General features: G+C 39.0%; 1 protein-coding gene across 4 annotated transcripts; it reads right to left on the bottom strand.

Moving 5' to 3' along the window:
• Positions 1-54: 54 nt before the first annotated feature.
• Positions 55-14,748, bottom strand: trappc13 (trafficking protein particle complex subunit 13). Of its 4 annotated transcripts, none has more exons than XM_015337322.2 (13): positions 14,562-14,745; positions 12,055-12,123; positions 10,427-10,526; positions 10,151-10,235; positions 9,833-9,960; positions 9,627-9,699; positions 9,139-9,183; positions 7,388-7,405; positions 4,644-4,777; positions 3,742-3,940; positions 2,206-2,306; positions 1,147-1,294; positions 55-354 (listed from the first exon to the last, which is right to left on the bottom strand). In XM_015337322.2, exons 1-13 carry the CDS (start codon positions 14,644-14,646, stop codon positions 247-249), a joined length of 1,293 nt encoding a protein of 430 aa, XP_015192808.1. In that variant the 5' UTR covers positions 14,647-14,745; the 3' UTR covers positions 55-246. The 4 variants fall into 4 exon arrangements, with proteins under 4 accessions (XP_015192808.1, XP_006627088.2, XP_006627089.2 ...); XM_006627025.3 differs by having other exon boundaries at positions 1,147-1,297; positions 14,562-14,726; XM_006627026.3 differs by lacking the exon at positions 7,388-7,405 and having other exon boundaries at positions 14,562-14,748.
• Between the last annotated feature and the right edge of the window lie 282 nt (positions 14,749-15,030).

Raw genomic sequence — 15,030 nt, 5'->3', positions numbered from 1 at the left:
CAAATGTTTCTGAAATTTGGCCATGACAAAGTTGCAAATGGATATAGACCTGACTTACATTTAATAAGACTTTATTCACATTTATACATTTAAAATCATGATACAGTTTGGAAAAGCTAAAACATTCCACTTTTAAAACATTAAGATTTTTTAAAGAGTCTTTTAATAAAAGAAGGTGAGGGTTGGTGCCGATAGCTCCACAGTTGGTCCACAGAAATCCGTCAGTGCCATGCATGGCCATGAAGTTTAGCTTTCTCGATTCAAGCAGGAAGAGACTACGCACACCTGTGCTATATCGTCATATTCATAAGTTCTTTTCAAGAAGGTGTCCGTCAGCCTCAAACCAGATATGCTCTACAAGGATGAGAAACAAATGCGATGAAAGTGACACAAAAGCCATTTAACACATGAAATCAGCTTAAACACTGGGAACGGTGTAAAAACATTAAACTAATGCACATGCATGATGAACTAGTCTAATTCATAATGAATTAGTCATTTCCTTTCAAACAAGCATGATACAAACTTGTCATACATATTGTAGAAAACTGACCACAGGGTTTCTAATTTATTTATAGAAAGTTTATGAAATTAACTGTTGGCAGAATGTCACATAAACATGAGACTAGGTTTTTGATCTGTCCTTGCCCACTGAGTTTTAGTCTAGTCTTCATGCTTCACAACATTTTAAAGGGTAAAACCCCCCAAAAAACATTCAAGCAGCCAATGAAAAGAATGAGCTTTTAAAAACGAGCACGTTTCTTAATTAGCATCTTCAGAGTATGTGCACACCATGACCATGCATAAAACATTGGGCACAGACACCCCAAAATGATCTCTACAAACATCTCAAGGCTGTATTCTCCTTCACTTCCATATCCCTGTTTTTTAATCATTTGGGTTTTGCGTGGACGTCTGACTGACTTAAGCTCACATTTAAACAACTTCAAAATATGCCACGCTTCCGCTGTGGGACGTTGCTTTTAAGTTGTACGACTTTGCAAGATCCATTTCTGAAGATGTTGGGGAAACAGCATGATTTATGCCAATGTAATTTTTTAAGATGGTGGTTCAACATTTAGGACGGGACATATGATCAAAGGAGGAAACTGGAACAGGGTTGAAATACACATTTAGTGTTTTTACCTGTAGGCCCTGGACTGAAGCCAAGGGTCTGAGTGTGAGGTATAGAGAGGAACTGGGGCTTAACTTCCCCAGTTGCTTTCCTGAAATTCCACACCAGTGGATCGAGCCAGTGTTGCACATCTCCAGGACTAGGTCCATTGTTCTCTCGCTACTGGGGAAAACAGAGGATTCCAATGGAGACCATTAATGCGAAGGAAGAGCCGGTGAGTATGGTTGTTTCAAAGCTGGCTAGGGCAGCAGAAACCTGGGTTGTTTGCTAGGTAACAGGATGTTCAATACAAAATGATGAGTTACACTGTGTAGTGCAGTGCTTATTTAATACTCTTCTGTTAATGTCATATAGCTTAGCAAGGAAAGACCATGCGGAATAATACAAAGCGTGTAATTTATGGGAAATTGGAGATAAGAGAATTTATGTGAACGGAGGAGAAACGTTGTCCTCAATGTCCAAAACAGTTTGAAATTTCTCCCTACTCCCAATAATTTATGTACTACACTTGGGATTGTACTTTTATGTAGTGGCATTAGGACCAGTGGGTGCATTGTTCTGTAGATGTGATAAAGCACTCCCCACCCCACTCGAAAACAAGTTTGTCCTCTGAACAAGATGCTCCCACTGAAACAGCTGCCTATGCAACACCCCATATGTGATACAGTGGGGGAGGTATATTAGCTGGTACATTGGTCTGGTTTTCTTATGCTTTTGTCAATTTACCCAAATTTCTAGAAAGAACAAGGGAAACCTTTTTGTTCAGGCCTGGAGCTCATCAACCTTTGTGTAGTCTGTAGCTGTGAATAAACAGCCTGTCAAAAGCAGCACAGATATCCGTGAGTTCTATGGGAAAGGAATATTCAGAGCAGTCAGATACCTAGCGAGCTGGTATAAGACTGTTTAAAGTAAACTTAGGGGGGTTCTGGCACTCAATTATCATAATTTTGTGAAAATACACACCTGTAGTAATGACAGTCTTAAACATGGCTGACAAATACAACTATTGCAGGTTGCCTTTCACAGAATGTGTGGTGTGTTCTGAGAAAGTTTACAAAGACATCCATTACCTGCAGTTTGTTATTTTACATGTAATGTTGAAAGGTTCTTCTAAATTGACAGTGTCCGGTATCGACTCCAGAGAAAGCCTCACATCGCCATAGCCAGGGGCCTTAGAAGGGAAACAGAAAAAAGGTTTGCAAAGCTCTGAATTTTACCTGTATACTGTACTTGATACAGTAGTCTAGTAACTTCATTTTAAGATATAATTTAAACCAACCATTATAAGAAGTCTACATTAGGGTGTCAGGTTTAGAACTCTCCAACATTGACTTATTATGGCTTATTAATGATTTTTTTTTCTCTTTGCTCCTATCAAAAGTTTAAGGTGCCAAGTTATACTTCAAGAAACCCAAAAAACTATTGGAGAATTTAGCACTGGCACAAAATCTCAGTTTAGAAAGACTGTTCCAGAATTTTCAATATTTATTTGACAAGTTCTGTATAACAAAACTACCAAACATTGATTTATATTTTATATATTAAGTATCGAGTAATCAATCTGATCATTGTTAAATCTGAATCAGCATTAATAAAGTATTGTGATAACTGGCTAAGGGGCATCTCTAGTTAGTCAGATGTTTGTTGTTGGCTAACTATGCACCCATAGAAGAGCTGTGAACATCTTCTCAGGCAAAATATGAAGCTCTCATCAGCACCAAGAATAGAGAAGCCAGAATTTCCTCTGAAGTACCATGATGAAACAAGAGTTTTGCAACTAAATTCTATAGATAGAGGAGACCAAGATAAACTTTCCAAAAGTGAAGGAAAGTTTAGCGTGTGGAGAAAGAAAGAAACTAGAGAAGCTCCATGTTTCATCTCATTGAACTGGCTAGCTCGTCTTTTTTGTTGATTCAATTAAAAACTACCACACATTGGTAGCGTGGTAGCAAAAAGCAAAAAGGATTAAATATATTCTGACATTTACGGAAACATTTTGGTCTGCTTATGTAGGAGAAAATGTTTCAATACTAACTGGGTAGCATTTGACCATACAGTATAGCAATGACCCAAAACAAACGGACAAATGCAATGAAGGCAATTATTAGAAATATGTGGAAAATCTTAGACTGGCCATTTCGATGATCAGATTTTAAATGCATTATGGATCATGCATTTCACATGCTGGAGAAAAATTTGACTGAGGCTTTTTTTCCCCAAGTTCCAATATCCTGGAGGAGTTGCTGATAAATACCACATCTTATGCTGTTGCTACTTCCTATGAACTGCTTCAGATTAAGCTCTCCCAGACAGGAGGCTGTACTGACCTTTGAGTTTGCTCCACTTCAGACAGTTACCAGATTAAAGGACAAGAACAATTTTGCAGATTCTGCCGATGGTGTAACACATTCGAGAAGTCTGGACAGACAAATGTCAATTACGCAGTGAAGAGAAGACTGCTACAGTACGTGACTGGAAAGGAGAATTCTGCAGTGGGAGACGTGGCTGTCACCAGCTCTTCTATCCTAACAAAGCCGTCCTTTCAGATCAAGGACGCCTGTGGAACCAGACAAGATACAGGATGCACTGTACCCCCCTTCATTTACCATTCTCTGGAGCTGACTGGTCTGGAGTCGCCCTCTCTCCCCCAGGTTGGTTTTCCACACTATGTCAAGCTTGCCAATCACTGTGACCCCCTTAATCACGCCAGCCTTCTCAGCAAACTCGGGCTTGGGCTTCAAGCAGTACAGGTACTGGCGAGTGTCCAGGGGCTGCAAGTAAGACATCTTTCCAAAGGTGGATATTCTGAAAAAAAAAAAAAAAAAACATTTAGTAAATAGTCCCAAAGAAACGTTTGCTCTTCTTAAAATTTTCTTTGAATTTTGAATTTCTCTACAGGCTCCTCCTGCACAAGACATTGTGTACGAATACCAACCCACTGCCTCCACATTCTCAAACTGAAGCAACACCTGGTACTTTTTACATGCCATTCAGTTAAATAATTAGGTTCAGATGGGTTCAAAGGCCAATTGATAATTAAAAATGTGGTATGGGTGTGCAGTGATTAGCATTTTATGGAGTTTGTATGTTCTCTCTGGGTTTGTGTGGGTGTCCTCTGGGTGCTCCTTTATCCTCCCACCGTCCAAAGACATCCTGGTAGGTTAACTGACTTCTGGGAAAACTGGCCCTGGTATGAGTGTGTGCATGTCTGTGTGTGCCCTGTGATGGACTGACAACCCGTACCCTTCCTCACACCCGTTGCCTTGCCAGGATAGGGACTGATGACCCTGCACTGGATAAAGCAGTTAGAAAATGGATGGATACACCAAAAAGACACGTGCAACTCAGAAATTGACACGAAGAAATTTCCCAGGTATGAAAGTATAAATATCAGTAAGCTAACAAAATAGAAAGGAGAAACACAATGTCACACCCAAAGAAGGCTCTACAATCAAAAACCTTTTTCTCCTTTCTGTTTTTCAACACAGTCAAATGTAGCCTGGCTCACCCTTCTTCCCCTGTGGAGACGCTGTTCAGCTCTGTCACGTTGTACATCATTGAGGGCTCCAAGGACACCTTCTCCATAAACATGGGGGAGGTGGTGATGTTCTGGATCTGGGCCTCCAGAAAGACCTCATCTGTCTGTAGGGTCAAACCATGCAGTCAGAGCTCCAAGCACGGAGTTTTCAGGCTTATTGTCACCAACTGTGTATTAGTATTACAGTAACACTCACAGAAAGAGAGGGCTGTGATTAGTTCATGCCTGCAAATCAAACTCTAGTAATTAACAACGGAACAGATGTCGAGAATTACTTTGGTTATTACATTTCCAGGTGTCTTTGTCGATTATTTGCTGCATAAATCTCTCTTGAGAAAAAGGTTTTGGTCACTATAAATGTTAAGTCTCCTTTTTCAGCTGTGTTCTTTAACCTGAAGACTTTTCATTAGCAAAAGCTGAAACCTGGTGTTGCCAAGCAGTGAGTTACAAGGCAACAATGATGAAAGTTGTGAAAAAGTAAAAACTGGAACCAGTTGGTGAAAATCACCACCAGCAGGAACATCAAGCTTCAGTATGTTATATGACTGAAAAGACATGTCCTGTCAAGTCATAGACAATGTATTTATTTCCTCTGAAAGAAATATTGTACCCTGGTCCCAACACGAATCTCTTTCACACAGCTACAGTGCCGTGAAAAAGTATCCTGATTTCCTCTATCATTGCATATTTGTCACACTGGATGTTTTCAGATCTTTAGACAAACTCTAATATTAGATAAAGAGAACCTGAGTGAACAAACAACTTTTTTATTGTGATTTTTTCATTTATTAATAAACAAAGTTATCCAACACCCATATCTCCTGTGTGAAAAAGTAATTACACTTAATAACTGGTTGTTCCACCTTTAGCTACAATGACTGCAACCAAACGCTTCCTACAGTATAAGTCAATATCAGTCTTTCACATCGCAGTGGAGAAATTTTAGCCCACTCTTCCTCACAGAATTGCTTTAATTCAGAAACATGCTCGTTTCAGGTCCTGCCACAGTATCTCTGTTGGGTTTAGGTCTGGACTGTGACTAGCTCACTCCAAAACAAATCATTATCTTGCTGCATGACCCAACTACGCCTCAGCTCACGGGCAGATGACTGAACATTCTCCTTAAGAATTTTCTGATACAGAGCAGAATTCTTGGTTCCTTCAATTATAGCAAGTCGTTCAGGTCCTGAGGCAGCAAAGCATCCCCACACCATCACGCTACCACCACCATGTTTGACTGTTGGTATGATGTCCTTACTGTGGAATGTTATGTTTGCTTTACGCCAGTCATAATGGGACCCAGGTCGTCCAAAAAGTTCCACTTTTGACTCATCTATCCATGGAACATTCTATCAAAACGCTTGGGGATCATCCAGGTGCTTCTTGGCAAATGAGAGACAACCATTTATGTTCTTCTTGGTTAGCAGTGGTTTCTGCCTTGCTACTCTCCTATGAAGCCCATTTTTGCCCAGTCTCTTTCTGATTGTGGAGTCCTGAACACTGACCTTAGCTGAGGCAAGAGAAGCCTGCAGTTCTTAGGATGTGTTTTTTTGGGGATCCTTTGTGACTTCCTGGATGATTTTATGCTGCACCCTTGGAGACCTTCTGGCAGGTCAGCCACTCCTGGGAAGATTCACTGTTCCAAGAGTTCTCCATTTGGAGATTATGGCTCTCACTGTGGTTCGGTGACTCCCAGAGCCTTAGAAATTACTCTGTAACCCTTTCCAGACTGATAGATATCAACAACTTTTTTTCTGATCTATTCAGGTATTTTCATTGATTGTGGCACAATGTCCTTGGTGAATCTTTGTGCTGGCAACTTGACTCTGATGGTAAGGGTCAAAATAAGTGAGGTTTATATTGAGCAGGGCTGTAATCAAGCCTGGCTGTGTTCAATCAGCTGACTCTAAATTATCCCTTGATTTAACTATTTAAATTAACTATTAACTATTTAAATTGGGCAACTACCTTTTCACACAGTGTCCGTTGGTGTTGGATAACCTTGTCCATTAAACAAATGAAATAAGTAAAAAAAAATTGTAATTTGTTTACTCAGTTTCCCTTTATCTAATAGATTTTGGTTGAAGACCTGAAAACATTCAATGTCAAAAATCTGCAATAACAGAGGAATCACGGCACTGTTCAAACTGCTAAATTAATGAACTTACAAATCATTTGCAACATTTTCTAATATTGTACATTATATATGTATACAACTAGTGCAATCAAAGCCCAAAGATGTGTGAACTATACTTAGGATTTCCATTGTAATCAGTTAGATAGAGCATGCTTTAAAGCAATCATGAAATCTGAAATTACTCAATTCCACCTGTAAATCCTCATTCAACCCCGTCTTGTTCCTTTTAGCACCCGTGTCACCCACATCCCATGAAATGTTTTCTATGTTTGATTGAATTTCAGCCAAAATTACAAGGAAGCATTGAGAGAAACAAAAAAGCAGCAGCGAAATAATGAAAAAGCTTTCAAATGCATCACAGACATGCCAGATAGCAGTCGTGCTTTTATAACTACTGAATTCACGTCAGGCACTCGCATTTTAAAAACGTGAATTTCACTGAATGGTCCTGTTCCTTTTGATGCTTTTCCATTATCTCCCCCCTTCTCAGACTTTGTCGATTCCAGACAGACACAGTTAATGCTGCAGCAAACATTAACAAGCGAAGGCTTTGGCAATGAGAAGAAAAATAAATTACCACAGAATTGAGGTCACTCTAATGGGGAAAATAAAACAAAGAAACATTAGAGGAATGAAGATTACATGCTAAAGAAAATGACAATGTTTTTACATCGAATTTTGAAATAAAAAGCCCTTTGCGCTAAATAATTATTAAGCAAACAAATAGAAGTTTGGGAAGACAAGGCACTGTGTTGTAACAAAAAGGTAAGAGCACAATAAAAAGCAGTTCTTTTTAAAATGATATGCTGCATGTAAAATGTAACTAAATGGGATTCCATGGAAACATATTCTAAAATATTCAACTATTTAAAAATGCTCTACTTTGTTCTCTATTAACTCTTCATATTAGTTTCCCCATGCAATTGAATTGACTTTCTATTTTATAATTTCAGTCTAGTCATGTCATGCGTTTCTTTGAAGTCAGCTTTTTATCCCACTCTTATAATCCCAATTCTTGTGAGCTCTAAAAGTTCAAATCTTACCCTATTTAGCTTTTTAAGCATTTACAGAAGAGGAGGTGCTAGCCTCTAGTATATAGCTCCTATCCAAGAAAATATAATCCGATCACAGCTGATGTATACACTGGAATACAGTGACCCTATTTATGGAGAGAAGCACTAAATATTAGTCAGACTATAAGTCCTACTATTAAAAGCTCTAAAGCGGAATGAGATGTCTGGTGTAAATCTAACTGCACATTTAATGTCTGATATTTGCAGTCTGTTCCTCAAAATTTTCAGTCAACATAAATTCACGTTTTTTCTTTTACACATCTTCTGCTGTTCCTGCTATTAAACCTGAAGCTACCTTGTGTATGTTTAAAAAAATCTTTAAAGCATCCATTGTTTAAGGGAAGGCTCACCTTTAGAATTCAGCAAGTAGCTCCCAAAAACATGTAAATGATGCCAGAGTTCTCCACTAACACATTATTCTTCTTTCATCCTCAACACAGAGTACTCTTGGCTTTTACAGTGTTTTCTTTCATTTCTTTATTTTTTTAATACTCTCTGGGTATATTTTGATATTGTAATGTAATTAAGTGCTAATAACAGTTTTGTTTGGTTAACTTTGATGTTTTGATCTACAAAGCCTCTGAATGATAATGATGGAATACTTTCACTTTAGTAACGTGAAGAAACAAGTTTTAACCCAAACTACAAAAGAACCAGCATTTGAACACAACAAAGATGTCTCAAAAACCACAATATATGAATAAAAATACTTAAATATTTAAAATAAATTTAATCAAATATCACAATTATGATAAGTGAAAAGTTACAAAAGAAAGGTATTATGACAGGAACAAAAATTAATTTTATACATAAATAGTTGGTACTGTTTGCAACACATAGACACAATTTAACTGATGGTAGAATACTGAAAATGCATTGCTAAGCAAAATAAATGGCAACACCGGCTTCAGAATTGTATTACTGTGTAAGGTCTAGAAGAAATGAAGACCATGATCCAACAAGAACTTATAAATTCCAGACTCAGCGAGCTGAGTTTTAATGAGCCGATATTCCATCAGAAAACAGAAGAAACATCTGGAATGTGAAGCTGACTAATGGGTTTGAGCATTTTGATCTAATCCATCTAATCTTTTTATATGTACAGTATATACAGATTTTCCTATCGTTTCCTAAAGCAACACTATTCTGAAACTGAATGCTAACTTTCACAGGAGAGCGACAGATGACAAAAAAACCCTACTGTCTTATCGAAAGAGGACAATTAAGCACAGAAAAATGCTCAAAAACATCTTACTTCAGCGTTGTAGAACTTGGTCTTCACATCCAGTGGTTTCAGAACCTGTGTGAAAAAAGAGTGCAGACTGAATAATACAGGTTTCTCAGCTTGCTCACCCATAAGACTCCAAAGCTGTACATCCACTCAGCCTTGGAAATGTGTCTTCTGTACAACCAACCAGCTATGACAGGGTATTACTTAAGTAAGAAAAGAGAATTGGTCTAGATTCTTAATGTGAAAAGTACTAAAATACATGCAAGAAAACAAGGGTTAGCGTAAACCAGTTGTGTCTTCAAAACGAAGAATTGAAATGCTTGCTGTTAACAGAAACCGATCAGGCCACATCAGGCTGCTGTGCTAATTGCTTAGCTCTTTCTGTCGAGGATGTGTGAAATAGTTTAGAGATGAAATCTGGACCTCTGAGTGCAAAACCAATAAATGCGCATTACAAATCAGCCTGAATGTTAAAGAAAGGCCAAGAAAATGCCCAGGACCTGAGAGCTCACCTGAAATTTGAAGAACTTTCTGAAGTATAACTTTTCCCCTGTTTGAGTGGTGTAACTCACAGCACAAACCAATCTACAGTAAACAAAAGATGGGGGGGGGGACAAGCTTTAATGATGTTGAAACATCCAAACCGTGGTCATGCAGTATGTTAAATGACCCAGGCTTTTCTCTCTCTGCCTTTGCGGATTGTGGGTCTGCAGCTTACATGTGCGTTCCGATTTCTTTAACCTCGTGGTGGATGACGTCATCGATACAGCACTCCGGTTTCAGCTCTGCCACAGTCGAGTTGGATGCTGAAAGGTTTAAGCGCTGGGAGCTCGTCTGAAGGTCTGCCTGAAGGTAAGAAAGCACAGAAAAAGAAAAAACGTCTTAATGCCGAAGCGTGTCGATCTATATGTAAATCTGATGAATTTTAAAATGACTATAGTCGCCTTAAGGTATAGCAATACAAGGCAACAATGATGAAACTCCAAATGAAATCAGAAGTAAAAATTGAAGGTAAAAATGAATGCTGTATCTTTACCTTTACCAATATGTCCTTCACAACCTGAGTGCTGTCATTGTGCACACTGATGTAACTGGAAAAGGTTTCACCAAGGAAAATGTTTCTGGGCAAGGAAGAGAGGCATTATTTGGCAAGGCCTAGGCTTCAGTTTAAAACTGGCAAAAATATATGCATACAAAAAAAAAATGTGGAAATTAGAGACAAACACTGACAAAAAAAAGATTGTAAAGTGTTTGGGACTCCAGTTCAAATACAGAAAAATAATAAACGTTATGTTCAGAAACACAAAATTACCCAAAGTTCTGCGGAAGTGTCAACATCTCTCCGAGCATCAGCGTCTCAGCCCCCTTTATAGTTGAAGGGTCTTCCTTCATTAGCTGGCTGAAAAGGTCGCCTGCGAAGGCAATCAGAGCGGTTGTCAGAAGCTTACCACAAGAGGGCGCAGCTGCTGGTGGCTGGGCCGGAGTCATTCCGGCACACAGGAACGGCACGCTTCCCATTCCGCCTCATCTGCGCTTAACCACACAGAATCTGGACAGATTCTGTGACATTTACTGCGTCAACATGACTTGTTAGCATGATGGCAGAGGCCAGCACATACCTGTAGCAGCATCCTAGACTGTACGGACTATTAAGTTTCTAACAGGTCTTTGCTGTGAGGAAATCCTGCTGTCACAGTGAGTGGTACCATTCATAATTCCAGACCCTGTTTAATCTGGGCTGATGCTTCAATGCATCAAGTGTATGATTAAATATTGCATCATCCATATGGCAGGAAGCCTGTTTTGACCTTCAAAGTTTTATTGAAGTGGAGTGTCCTGCTTGGGAACACTCCAGCTGTGGCACCATTCTATGTGGCCATGAAGATCACTGTACTTATTCCGGGATCACATGGATGCATTCAGTTTTGTTTTCGGAAGGATGGATGCAACTGCCTGTGTGTAGATCCTGTTTGTTGGGTATGGTAACTTTGTAACCCTGATATTCTGACAGGCCTGGACAAACGAAGAGGAGATCTCCTATCTTGCAGTATATTATTACTCTATGGAACACTGCACTACATTCTGAGAAATTCAATAATAATCCTTCTTAAAAAGAAGTCAGATCTTTGAGATTATCAGGGAATCTTGGAGAAGAATCACACAAGACACCTTTCTATTACCGTTTTTTACCTTTGTCACAGGTAACTGTGACTGTTAAAGGGGAACTGTAAAGCTAGTTTTATATTTTGGAGTCAGAAAGAATCCACATTGATGAATGTATTCAAACCACAATAAATGTATTATGTACTCAGTAACTTGTAAAGCCTTCGATTTACATCACATAAAAGCTCTGCGATTCAGAATGACGCAACGGTAACGCATTCCAGCCATACGACACTGTAAGATTACTTTATTGGCCATATACAATTTCTTGTATTAGGAATTTGTAAACAAACGGACTTGTGAATACATCTCTTTTAATACAATAAAAATTTCTGTACTCACCTTTGAGAGTTTTGCTTACCAAATACTAATTACTTGCTAACCCTGCATGCAGATCATGTTGGAACCTGTACCTGTACTTATTTGCTTGTACATCACATTAAATTAGTCATGACGGAGACTAGGGAGCAGGAAGGGCCGCACCATATCACAATCCTTGGAAACTCAAATGCAAGTTTGCAACACCCTGGTGATTTACAGCAGTTTACAAAATTCATGATTTTGTGCTTAATTCGAAATTTGTAAACTTTTTTTGATCGCCAACCGTCAATTAATTTATTCTTTTACCAAGATTTAATAACTTGTCTGAGAAACTGGGACTGCGGTTCCCCTTTAAAAGACAACTCATAAGTAATTTTATTGAAATGCCTCCAACCTTCCTCCTCACTCCTTCAGTACTGTGTGTACAGTGCAGTTTGTTCAGTCAGGGTTGCGTACCTGGCAGATCTCGGTCCTCACATGTCACCGGTGTGTTTGTGAAAAGCGTTGGTTTTGTCAATCGCATCACTGCAAGAGAACAGGCATTATCAGATTAACTTGCGAGTGATCTGTCACCTTTATTAATGGTGCTTCTCTGAAAGCCTGGTCTAGTATCACACCTAAGAGAATGGAATGCACATGGGAACAACTTTAGAACAATTAAGAGATGCAACTCTTCCAATTAATTTGCTTTATGTCTGTATTATTTTGACCACTGTACCATGAAATAATTTTGAATTATGCCAATGCACATTCTTTATGTTCTCTCTAATACTCTTAAGAGTTCACAGCTGTTTCTGTAGAGAGGAGACAAGTCTTTAATGACATGCCAAATGCAGCATGTCTCTGACCAACACAGTAATTTCAGTGTTTCACCACACACCCGTTTGGAGACCGGTGATGCCATAGTGAAATGTTCTGCTGTTTTTCCCTTTTGTTTTATTCAATATTAAGCTTAAGGTTGCAGACACTAGTGGACACAAATATCCAAATCTGTTTTTCCGGCTTAAGTGGAAGAGGCAACCTTGTACAAACTTCAGCTAAACTGTCTCTTTAATACAAAATTCTCTCACACACAATAATAAAACATGGTGAAGCTCTCACGTAGCTCTCTCTCTATATATATTCCTTCTTCTTGAAATATCAATTGTAATCACTGGCATTGAAATATTCAGTTCACAAAGATTCCCATTTTTTCCCCATTGTTTCATATTCAGAAAGTGCAAAAGACCCAACTCTGTCATGCTGCTTTTCAATTGTATGGAATTTCTCTTGATACATTTTTACTTTGTATTAATACAGGACATTGGGTGGCATTTAGAGATGAGTTTATTTTTTCAAGTCTAACAAAAAAATAATTACAATAAATAGGTGAAAAACATCTATTGTGTTAGAAATCAGTTCATAGTATTAAAAATTTTTCATTCATTTTCCATCAAGACTACATGCTAAAAATGGTTCCATGTTTATGAACTACTAAATTAATTTCACCGGTTAAGTTCAACTGTTGTTTCATAAACTTTCCGATATATTCACTATACAAAATATCACAGAAAACCCAAATCTGCCCCACATCTCGTTGAAAATTTGCGTTGCAAGAAGGAAGTTTGGAATGTCTCACTGCCCTGCTCAGGACAGTCCAAACCCATTCCATGTCTTTTCTGAGGCAGTTCGATTCCTCAATTATCCACTTGGCCCTCTGCAGTGAGTGGATCTGGAGGCCTTCCAATATTTCCTGGAGCTGTCTGGAGAAAGGCAGAACTTCCTGAAGTCTCCCAGGAAGAGAAACACTCCATGACCTTCTAAACCCTCCTCCTTCTTTCGAAACACTTGCTGCGGAGTTTGGCGAACCTGTGCGCAGAGACAGCGCCCTCTCCTTGCCCCTTTGAGCTCTCGCCCTCTTAAAACCCGTGCAGAACTCCAGCAGGTCTTCTGTGCAGTCATAGCTTTGAGAAGTCGCCAAAGGAGCTGAAGAGCTCAGCTGACACCTGATTTGTTCCACCTCCTCTGGCGAGATAACTGGTGGGCGCGTTGTGGGTTTCAGCGGTAGCTTGCTGGCATCATCTGGGAACCAGGGTACAAATCTTGGCAAAGGAGCACAGGGAAAATCTTCCAATGCCCTTTCGGCTATTTCCAACACATCATGTAGGTTACCTTGACGATTCTTGTAATGCAAGACTACATCCATACTATCACTAGCTCTTCCACGGAACGCAATTACCGAACTTGGTTTCGGTGTTTCTTTAACTGACGATCCTTATGGATTTCAAGGACACCAAGAAATCTGTCACATTGGTCGGTTTCCAGTTTCCAGTGCGGGGCAGCTGAGAATACCTGAAGCGGAATTATGGTGAAGGTGTGAAAAGATCAGGTAACAATCACAGTAAAGCAGCCGAAGCCTCCATCCTTGAGTCACCGCGAATGACCAGCTCCCTAACAACTTACGCATCAAATCATATATCCCGTTAACAGCTAACTGCGCATCACCTGCAAAAAAATGAAAAGTCATCCCTCTCGTCCTTTTTTTTATAATGAAGAATTTGTTCCACATATACTATGTCTGACCCATAGTATCATTAACGCAGAGGGCATATTTATTTTAGATTTGACTTAAAACAATGTTTGGCGTTTAGAAAAAAAAACTTCTCGGGACTTTGTACGACTCTAACCATGCGAGACACATTAGTCCATTAGACTTTCGGACAATACACATATATTTTCAGAGACATAAGACTTGACATCAAACAAGGCAAAATATTATAAACTCATACATGGTTGTTTTAAATAAAGGCAATTGTCTTGGCTATCTGTTTACGGACGGAAAACCGATTGCGGATTTATGTTGGGGCCGTAATAAAGTTCTAGTCAAATTAACCATAATAATTAAACTCACTCCTTGGACGCATAAAAATATAGATCATACAATTGTTTGTTTCAATGTCAATAAAAAAACCCGAAAATATTACCTTTTAAAGCCAGCAAATGCTCTTGTTTGGCCTGGTTGACATCCATCTTCCCTGTCTGCGTGAACCTGTGAACCTTCACCTGCATTGCAGAATAGTGTACGGAGAGCAAATAGGAACAAACAGTGCGGACGCGTTTCTTTTTCCTTTTTTTTTAATTGGGGTTTTAGTGTCTCCCGGCGGAGCTTCATTAACACGCACACAGGGTACTGGGGTTCACGACGTCAGCAAATTCTGTGCCCTTATGAAAAAGAGAACAAACTCTCATTTAATGTTAATATAGAAGCATGTAATTAGCAAAAATAATTGAAGGAATCGTTATCGCCTTTCATTTAGAGATAATGCACTGTTTCATGCATGGAATCAAGTTACACGTTTGGAAACAAAAAACTACAAAGGTATTAGCTTTTCATAACTTTTTTCCATGTTGTATACATACTGTATATTAATGACTTAACAGCTGTTTACCATG

This window comes from Lepisosteus oculatus, chromosome 3 (assembly GCF_040954835.1).
Source record: "Lepisosteus oculatus isolate fLepOcu1 chromosome 3, fLepOcu1.hap2, whole genome shotgun sequence".
Taxonomy (NCBI): domain Eukaryota; kingdom Metazoa; phylum Chordata; class Actinopteri; order Semionotiformes; family Lepisosteidae; genus Lepisosteus; species Lepisosteus oculatus.
The sequence above is the reverse complement of the archived record's forward strand: the minus strand, read 5'-3'. Positions and strand labels throughout refer to the sequence as shown.

What these genes read in the sequence shown, in the direction of transcription:
- trappc13 (XM_006627025.3), bottom strand. Translation starts at nt 14,646, where the DNA reads ATGCAGGTGAAGGTTCACAGGTTCACGCAGACAGGGAAGATGGATGTC. An exon ending in CCAGTCAGCTCCAGAGAATG is followed by an intron (nt 2,307 to 3,741) that starts GTAAATGAAGGG and finishes TTCCCTTCTAAG; the next exon opens with GCCCCTGGCTATGGCGATGT. An exon ending in TGTAAAATAACAAACTGCAG is followed by an intron (nt 1,298 to 2,205) that starts GTAATGGATGTC and finishes TGTTTTCCCCAG; the next exon opens with TAGCGAGAGAACAATGGACC.